The 9,487-nt window shown below is 47.5% G+C and overlaps 2 protein-coding genes across 2 annotated transcripts; one reads left to right on the top strand and one right to left on the bottom strand.

The window, feature by feature from the left end:
* The first annotated feature begins 3,135 nt into the window (after positions 1–3,135).
* Positions 3,136–4,908, top strand: LOC123126589 (probable WRKY transcription factor 3). The gene is made up of 2 exons (XM_044546719.1): positions 3,136–3,958; positions 4,057–4,908. Exons 1-2 carry the CDS (start codon positions 3,510–3,512, stop codon positions 4,631–4,633), a joined length of 1,026 nt encoding a protein of 341 aa, XP_044402654.1. The 5' UTR covers positions 3,136–3,509; the 3' UTR covers positions 4,634–4,908.
* Positions 4,909–5,527: 619 nt separating this feature from the next.
* On the bottom strand, positions 5,528–8,885 carry LOC123126605 (uncharacterized). Its single transcript, XM_044546720.1, has 3 exons — positions 8,442–8,885; positions 8,279–8,363; positions 5,528–5,999 (listed from the first exon to the last, which is right to left on the bottom strand). Exons 1-3 carry the CDS (start codon positions 8,735–8,737, stop codon positions 5,910–5,912), a joined length of 471 nt encoding a protein of 156 aa, XP_044402655.1. The 5' UTR covers positions 8,738–8,885; the 3' UTR covers positions 5,528–5,909.
* Between the last annotated feature and the right edge of the window lie 602 nt (positions 8,886–9,487).

Genomic DNA, 9,487 nt, shown 5'->3' on the forward strand with positions numbered 1-9,487 from the left:
CTAGGGCATATTTCCTTCAGAAGGGCCATTGACCTTATCACACGCTTTCTTAAAATTCACCTTGAAGATCACCCCATCTAGTTTCTTCGAATGGATTTCATGTAGAGTTTCGTGTAAGACAACAACCCCTTCAAGGATATGTCTCCCTGGCATGAATGCCGCCAGACTCGGTTGTACCACCGAATCGGCAATCTATGTCTATCTATTTGTGCCTACTTCCATAAAGATTTTGAAACTCACATTTAAAAGACATATAGGCCTAAACTGCTCAATACGCACTACCTCCTCCCTCTTTCGTAACAACATTATTGTTCCAAAGTTAAGGTGGAAAAGTTGTAGGTGGCCATTAAAGAATTCATGGAACATCGGAATGAGGTCACCCTTTATGATGTCCCAGTATTTCTTGTAGAATTCTGCTGGGAATCCATCTGTTCCAGGTGCGTTATTATGTTTCATCTGTGATACTGCTTTGAACGCCTCTTTTTTTGTAAATGGCACAGACAAAATCTCATTTTTCGTCTTCCTGAGCTGGGGGATATCCCCGACTGCGAGCTCGTTAAGGGACACAAAAATGTCCTCAGGTGTACCGAAAAGTTGTTTATAGTAATTTGAGATGTACAGCTTGAGATTTCCGTGTCCCACCACTGCACCTTCATTCTGTTCGAGTTGGATGATTTTCTTTTTTCTATGTTTGACATTCGCAATCATATGGACGAACTGAGTATCGTCTTCCCATTGGATGACTCTCAGAACCTTAGCCCTCAGTGCCCATTTCATTTCTTTTTCTCTAAGAACAACACGAAGTTTCTGCTCGGCCTCAATTTTAGCGGCCTCTTCAGTCGTGCATAACACATTAGATTCCTCTTTCAGATCTAACGCTTCGATCATACGGATAAGTCTTTCTTTTTCTTGCTTATATATCCCGCTTTCATTTCTGGCCCAACCCCTCAGAAATTGTCTCAAATGCTTAATTTTATTTTGCCACCTTTCGACACTCGAGTACCCACCGCAATCCTTAGCCCATTCCCTAGCCACCATATCTAGGAATCCCTCTTTCTCAAACCAACTTAGTTCAAAACAGAAGGTCTTCTTGTTTTTTTAACACAGTAGAGACGCAAGCGCTCACATACACGTGCATACACTCGCCCCTATGAACGCACACATGCACACCCTACCCCTATGAGCACCTTCAAAAGACTGAGTCGGCTTATCATCTTGAAATTTACGAAATCACCGTAGGCACCTTGCCATCGACGAGAACGTCTCCTCCCACTGAATGCACATCGCTGGAAATCCTGAAGTAAATCCAGGAATAAATGCGAGCACCAGGATCTGAACCCTAGTGGGCTGGGGATACCACAGTCCCTCTAACTATCCAACCACTGGTTGGTTCGCAGAAGGTCTTCTTATTACCCCTATGAGTCGCTTCTCCTAAGTCGACCAGTAAAGGGGTGTGATCAGAGATAGCCCTTTGTAACGCCTGCACTGTTACAAGGGGGAATTTTTGTTCCCAATCAACACTGGTGAGCACCTTGTCTAACTTTTCATATGTGGGATTTGGTAACTCGTTCGCCCAAGTGAACTGTCTACCTGATAATTCGATCTCCCTCAGATTAAGGCTCTCAATAATCTTATTAAACATGAATGACACCTTACATTGAAGTTTTCATTATTCTTTTCTTCTTTTCTCCTTATGATATTAAAATCTGGTTTGAACTCGTGTTGAGCTGCACCATATACAGCCACCAAGGCCCACCTAAACCCGTCGAGTCTTGACTTAACATGAAACTTCACAGCATAATCTCTGTGGACAACGTTCGTCACCTCTAACGTTTCACACTTAACCCCAAGTAAAATTCCTCTGGATAGTCCCCTTGTAGGGAGACAATGCCATGCAAAATCTATACCACCAGATAAAGTACCAAGAAATTATGATGTGAAGTTATCCCTACCCGTTTCTAGTAGGGCAATAAACTCTAGATTGTGCTCTAGTGATGCTTCCGCAAGGAAGCTTTTTTTAGCCAAGTCTGCTAGACCTCTACTATTCCAAAAAAGTCCTTTCATTTATCATCGTGGAATTTTTTCTTGAATTTGATTCTCACACTTCAACGAACTGTTGATACAGGATAAACCTTCCTCTTCCAGGATCGTTTCGGTTTATCGTGCACCTCCACCGTGTCAACTTGACCGGGAGCAGTCCATGTCGTGCGTTCCGATGAAAAAGGAGTCACATACCCCTCTGACTCTGTTTCCTCTACCTCAGCATCGCCCTCCGGAGAGGGTATGAGATCCTCACAGAAACTCTCAAGTGTTGTGATCCCCAAATTATTAACTCCTCGTCATTCATGATAATTAATCCTAATCGTCACTAGCTAGCTTGACATTTTGTGTTCATTTGGCTTGGAGGGCATGCCTTTTGGATTATTATTTGTAAGAGAGCTTAGTCCATCTGTTCAAGGTTGTAAGGCCTAATATGTACTGTGAGATTACTTTGACCATCAATGATAATAGTATATGTGGTGTGTGCCATAAAAGTTACGGAGTATATCACTGGAAACTTCTTTCAAATACAATTCTTCTTGTGGCATACATATCATATATTATTGGTATAATTCTGATGGTCAAAATAAATCTTGAAGGATATATTAGCCCTTATAACCCTGTCGGAGAAAATACCACATATGCCATGTGCTAGCTGGGAGGGCTTGCACGACGCGGTAAATTCAGAAAGCTGCTGCCCAGGATAGATCGATTCATCCCATTTCTACCTCCTTCTTGCCGGCCAGTTTAACAAGCTGCTAGTGCTCGCCGAAACCCATGAAATGATTAAAGATGTGGCTGGAATCGGTGGGATACAAAAAAGGCGAAAGAAAAGATAAAAGCTAGAGGAGGTATTGAAATCGAGGGCCGGCGAGAGGTCCTTTTTGACAGAAAATAAAAAGGAGATGGATGGATCGATCGCTGAAACGATAGTAGCCATCGATGGATGATCGTCGATAGGGGGGTTGCTGATTTGGACCGTGCAAGACAAGACCACCAGAATGGCTGGCTCTATCAGTGAGCAGACATATGCAGTAGCCCGTTCGTTCAAATATTGTGATCAGTTGATTAGATATAGTTACCTGCATGCTCCCTGCCCCTGGCGAATTAGTTACCGTGAATTTTCTTTGATCTATATAAGTTGTCTCCTTTTTCGCCTGTATAATGGTAGCACCACCACCACCTTCGTCTTGCTTTGCCGCCGCTTTTCCTTCCTAGTGTTAAAAGTCAGCCCCGAGTTTCCAGTTTCCACTCATTTGTATCACTTACATGTGTAGCTAGCTGGCTATCCTCATGCACATATATACAACAAGCGCTCGCTCGGCTGACTCCTCTCTAGGAGGGAGTAAATATTGATGATATGCATGCATGGTAGGTCACGGCGCTCCGCTTGAGGGCTGATCGATCATAACCTGCACCAGTGAATCAACACCGACATCGGCGGCCGCGGCTGCCACCATCGGTCGATCATGTGTGACCTGTTTTGGCTGTCGCCGGGCGAACAAGGAGATCTCTCTGATGTCGTCAGGGCAAGCCTGCACCCGCCTCATCAGCTGCCAACCCCGGCTACCGACGAGGAGGAGGAGGAGTACAGCTCGCTGCTGCTGGAAGGAGGAAGCGGTGGAGGTGGCCTGGTTGTCGGCCATGGGCATGGTGATGAGCAGCTAGGAATGGTGACCATGATGATGGGCGGCAATACCAGGCCTCCTTCGTCCGATCATCAGGTGATCTCCATGCTGCATTCACCGACGGCGACGACATATACACGGCCGCATCCAGAGCCACTGGCTGGGATGCTTCGTCGGCCGGACATCGAGAGAGGTGGCATGGTGGTCGCGCCACTGCCGGAGATAGGCGACCGCCTGCAGCACATGTCGATCGTCCACCACCCTCGTGTACCTGCTGCGATGAAGCCAAGGTCAATATATCCTCATCTATCTAATCTAGCTTCCTCGCGGATCGATGGCACTACGTGTTAACTTAAAACATGCCATAATCGATGCTGCGTGCGTGCAGGAAGAGCCAGTCAAAGAAGGTGGTGTGCATTCCGGCACCGACGGCGGCGCCGGGAGCGAGCGGGCGGCATAGCACGAGCGGCGAGGTGGTGCCGTCAGACCTGTGGGCGTGGAGGAAGTACGGGCAGAAGCCCATCAAGGGGTCGCCGTACCCGAGGGGCTACTACCGCTGCAGCAGCTCCAAGGGGTGCCCGGCGAGGAAGCAGGTGGAGCGCAGCCGCACCGACCCCAACATGCTCGTCATCACCTACACCTCCGACCACAACCACCCGTGGCCGACCCAGCGCAACGCCCTCGCCGGATCAACCCGCCCCTCCTCCTCCGCCGCCGCCACCGCCAAGATCGCCGCCTCCTCTTCCTCTTCATTGGCGGCCGCGGCAGCTCGTAATAGTAGCAACACCAACGTCGACGTCGACTGTGCTCGTGCTCACCATCAGCTGAAGCAAGAGAGCGACCTGGACCTGTTCGCGGACATGGACGCCCTCAACGTCTTCTCGTCCATCGACAAGATCCAGGAAAATGACAGCAAGCACCAGCTGTTTGATCCTTTCAGCTCCGGCTTCTGCGACTACATCTGATCCAGAATTCATCATCTTCCTCTACCGCTGAAGGCCACGAAATCGAGCAAGCAATCGACGCTTACACAGTCCTGATGATGAGACTTTTTACTTGTGTCAGTAGTAGCTTCTATGGGGGGCCTTTTTATGTTTACTTGAAGGAAAGAGCATGTCACTATAGTTAGCAACAAGAGAACGTGCAAGGCCAGATTCGAATGTACTTGTCGATGACAACTTGGTTAATTATACTGAACCCAGCTTAAGGAATATATAGCTACCAATGCCTGCAGTTTTCACTCGCTTCTTGAAGCTATCTAATACTCCCTCCGTCCCAAAATTAGTGTCGCTGATTTACACTTATTTTGGGACGGATGGATGGAGTAGTAGTTTACTAACACGGAAACTGTTTCTGAATCTCTTGATCTATCACTTCAAGTTCCACCAATCTCCTTTTTCATCATGATGATTGATGGCGAAATCCAGCCACGCCGCACTGTTAAAAAAGGTTAAAAAGAAAGATAAAAAGGGAAGGAGGAACATGCTGAAAGGAAAACCTGAGGCCCGAATGCGCAGATAAAAGCTCAGACGACAACAAGAATCTCATTACCACAATGCAAGCCCTGTTGCCCATAGTCTCTGATGAGACTGGACAATGCAAGCCATTATATTCTAGTTTCATGCATAATTTTCTAGACCAATTGCAGCCCAAAAAGAGAACTTTCTATATGGCCAACAAAGATGCTCTTTATCCTTGGGTACACATTTGTACTCAGATTAAATCTGCTCCCATAGCGTATCATGGCACAGAGTTGCCCAGTTACCAGCAAATACAACATTCATCATGCAGCCGAAAGTTTACCTTGACAGATGGTTTCACCAGTAAGATCTCCAAATCACAACCACAGAACAATGTGATTCGAGAAAACACAGCACAGAACAACGGCCTCTGAATTTCTACAATTGAACTCCAGGTCAAAACATTGACATGTGAAGCTCATTGAATCTGAAGCTAGGATAAGGGACATAGAGTTTCCTTACTGGCAGTAGGTTGTCTATCATCACTATGGTGATCTTCTCCGTGTGCATAACAAAACACAGGGGAGCCTTTATCAACTGATTGTTTAGAAAACAAGTGGATGGTGGTACAATAAAATAATCATCGGCATCGGTGAAGAGATGGAAGCACAAAAATCTGATGGCAATGCATCAAAGGACAAATGTAACAAGATAACAGTTGGCAATCAGTATTCATTGATCAGATTCATGTGCCAATCACCATCCTCCATCCATCAATTTCCTAGCCGCAGAAGTTGAGCTTCTTTATAACTTTGGCATAAGCTAAATGCACTAAAGCAGGCTTCCGAAGTCTTCTCTTTGCTTCCTTGGACTGCAAATTCAGAAGTACATCACAAGCAAATTCAAAGAAGAAATCCAATTGGAAATATATGTACAACGACAGAACCTCCATGTATCGAGTTAAGTCCGTTTAACGTCATAAACTATCAGCTTCAGGATGTTTACCCCCCACCCCCACCACCCCACCCCCCCACCCCCCACCCCCAGCCAAAACCTAGTAAAACCGGGTAATTATACCTTAATTAGACACTGGCTTAGCTCATCATCATTGAAAACCATAATTGATGTGATACGGATGCCGCCGCTGGCACTCCCACAGCCCTACGTCTGCAGGAGGGAGGTGATCTCATGCTTCACCGAGCACAGCCTCGTCAATGGACCCCTATCAGTTGTCACGAGGGAGACTCTCCAAGACCTCCGCATTGACCTCAACAAGGAGGCACTCTGTGGCTGCGCGTCAAGGACATTGCCGGACGGCTTAAACCTAGACTAACTCGTCTTTTGTGGCGGCCTATGTTGGCACAGCCCTGATAGCACCGGATACTTAAAAAGGGCAGCCCGGTGCATGTAGCTCCCGCTTGCGCAGGGTCGGGGAAGGGTCCGACCACTTTGGGTCTATAGTACGCAGCCTTTCCCTACATTTCTGTAAGAGGCTGTTTCCAGGACTTGAACCCGTGACCTCATGGTCACAAGGCAACAGCTTTACCGGATACTTCCAGCAACAAAAACAAATCAGAGCTGACGAGATGTGTACATACACAGCTAGCACACAGTGGCTGACTGACTTGTTCAGGACATCTAATGGTCGCCAATGGCGAAGCTAGCTAGCAAAACGATCAAGCTGATCGATTATAGTTGCCAGCCAAAAACACACAAAATGCACGACACTCGAGGACTGGTGATTGCAACCTAGTGTCCGACACAGGGATGCATGGCACACCGTCGCGTGGAAGTCTAGTCGGTGCCTCCTCGAGTTAATGCGGGAGTACTTCAGGCTAAGGCGGCCCTGGTCGGCATCGGCCAAGTCAGATGCAGCCCAAACAAACTGGTCACACAGTGCGTCAACTGACTTCATTGACCGGATCAAACAATGTCCAATCTGCCAAACCGGTGCCTAATCCACTAAACCAGCTGATAAATCATGGTTGGGAGGGTAATTACCCAGTTTAATTAGGTCAAGGGGCTAGATGTACCAAAAAAATAGATTAGGGCTCCTTTGCTAGAAAAGAAATTCATAGGACTTTTGGAGGATTATAACCCTTGGGAATTTTTCCTAAGTTGGTCGTTTGATTTGTAGGAATGGATCCTATAGGAATTTTTCCTAAGGAATCATTTGTACTACGTTCCACAGGAAATCTAGCATCCACTCCAACCTCTTTTTACAATTCTTTGTTTTTCCTGTATTTTTCTCGTTCCTGCATTTTGAATTCATGTTAAACAACAAGGCCCTTCGGGAGGGAAATGGTCCAAAGTTGATACTTTGGGGTGTTAAACAGACTTATTTAAAATTTGTTGACATTCTTTTTTCCTTTCAAAAAGGTTTGCTGAATTTTACGATTGACTATGTCGAAATAGTATAAGATAAAGTGTAGCTTTTAAGTAACTTTACTGGAAAGATTAACAGATGCTGTAGTTGCTAAGTTATACAGGAATGAAGAACTACTGCTATTTACTAAGATGATCAACTAGATTAATTTGCCCTTGACCTCGGTGACAACTACACTTGGTATAGATAGATCCAGAGCAATCGTTGAAAGGCGAGCAGAGTATCCATCGTATGCTTCCATTCTGTGATTTGAGAGACATGGTGCATCTATACAGCAGTAGTAATTCGAAAGTGTGGGAAGGATACTAATCCGTATTTACTAAGATGGTCCCTCGGAGGCAACTATACTTTGGTATAGATAGATCAGGAGCAACTGCTGAAAGAAAAGCAGCTGTTATCCGTCGTATGCTTGTGATTTGAGAGACATGATGCACAAAAGTTTTTTAAAAATAGTTGTGTGTTTTGCCACCGCCTTGTGCTTTTGTGACCAAAGTACACGCTTAAGTGCAATTATGTGCTAGGCATTTTGCTATCACCTAGAGCCTAGGCGTGCCTTTTTTAACTATATTGATGCATCTATACGACAGTACTAATTCGAATGTGTGGGAAGGATTGCGGCGCCATAGCAGGTTAGCATTTGTAAGATTGAAAGACATAGTTTGGTACCGTCATCAATTAGAAATACATGGATCTAGAGCAATTTAAGCAAAACGTGAGTGCGTTGTGGAAAAGGAGCTGCAACTAGCAGACGAAGAGCACCGCACCTTTTGGTGTGCGTTGTGGCGCTTGCCGGCCCTCCACCTGCGGATCTGGCCGTCCTTCATCGTTCTGAAGCGGAACTTCATGGACCTGACACGCACACCACCATGAGATTCAGAAATGCAGGCAATACACTAGCGTTGGAGGGAGAGTGAGTTGGAAACCTACGAGGGGGCCTTCATCTTGTATTTCTTGACTTTGGAGATGGTGGGCGTGGTCGGCGCGCGGGACCTGCCCTTGATGGCGTAGTGGCGCAGCTGCATCGCCATCACCGGAGGCCGGACGATCGCAGCAGCTGCCGCCGAGTGGAACAGCGAGCCCATGATGGGGAGAGGCGCGTGGGTGTGGGAGTGGTCGCGGAGGAAGGGGAGGGAGGGCACGGGCGGGCGGGCATGGACGACGATGGGGGAGGAGAGGAAGCGGCGGGCGAGGCCGCCGGCGGAGGAGCAACACCACCGCCGCATCGTGCCGTGTTGTTGCGTGGCGGGCCTCAGCAAGCAGCTAGGGTTTCAGTTTGGTTGTCTCCGCCATGTCCCCTCTCATCTGTCCATCTTGGAGCGTACTGAGAAGAAAGCCCAGCCCAGGCTGGCGCCTACTACTCCAGCCAGCCCATTTCACACCGCTCACAATCTTGTCTCAAAAAAACAAAAACTTAACAACACAATCGTTTTTTTAACAACACAATTGTTAAGAAATAGATCCGTCTCACGCGAGTGGTCTATCCCTCCCCAGCCGCCGCCTCCTAACCCTAAGCCGCCGCCGCCGCCACAACTACTGCCGCCGCCTCGGTCCCCCTCCTTTTTCCCGTCCGGCGGCCTCGTCGGCGGCAAGAGGAGTGGGGACCCGTCCGTCTTGTTTTATTTTTCTTAGGTTTTTGTTTCTCCGGTGGCATCGACGAGGTGGTGGCGACGATGGCGTGTTGGAATAAAGTCTCTCCGGTCTCTCCCTACCTCGACGACGTCCGATCCGGCGCCGGCGAAGGGCCTGTGAGAGTTGGTGTCCCCAGATCGGTTGGTTCCCTTCAGATCTTGGCAGTTGGTGTGTCTTTCAAGGAGCACTTTTGGCTGGCGTTTGGTGTGGCGACCACGACATCTTCTTCTGTGTTGTTCTGTGGCTTAACCCGGTTTCTCCAACCCTCTGATCTGGTGGTGGTGGATTGCAAGCTTGTTCTGCTAGGGGTGATGCTCCAGCCGATGCTGCTTCAACGACTTTTA

This window comes from Triticum aestivum, chromosome 1B, assembly GCF_018294505.1.
Source record: "Triticum aestivum cultivar Chinese Spring chromosome 1B, IWGSC CS RefSeq v2.1, whole genome shotgun sequence".
Lineage (NCBI taxonomy): Eukaryota > Viridiplantae > Streptophyta > Magnoliopsida > Poales > Poaceae > Triticum > Triticum aestivum.

Bases quoted from the DNA above. Each gene is read 5' to 3' on its own strand.
- LOC123126605 (XM_044546720.1), bottom strand. From the start codon at position 8,737: ATGCGGCGGTGGTGTTGCTCCTCCGCCGGCGGCCTCGCCCGCCGCTTC. The intron at 8,364-8,441 runs GTAGGTTTCCAA...TGTGCGTGTCAG, and splicing joins TACAAGATGAAGGCCCCCTC to GTCCATGAAGTTCCGCTTCA. The intron at 6,000-8,278 runs GTGCGGTGCTCT...CTGAATTTGCAG, and splicing joins GCCACAACGCACACCAAAAG to TCCAAGGAAGCAAAGAGAAG.
- LOC123126589 (XM_044546719.1), top strand. From the start codon at position 3,510: ATGTGTGACCTGTTTTGGCTGTCGCCGGGCGAACAAGGAGATCTCTCT. The intron at 3,959-4,056 runs GTCAATATATCC...GCGTGCGTGCAG, and splicing joins CCTGCTGCGATGAAGCCAAG to GAAGAGCCAGTCAAAGAAGG.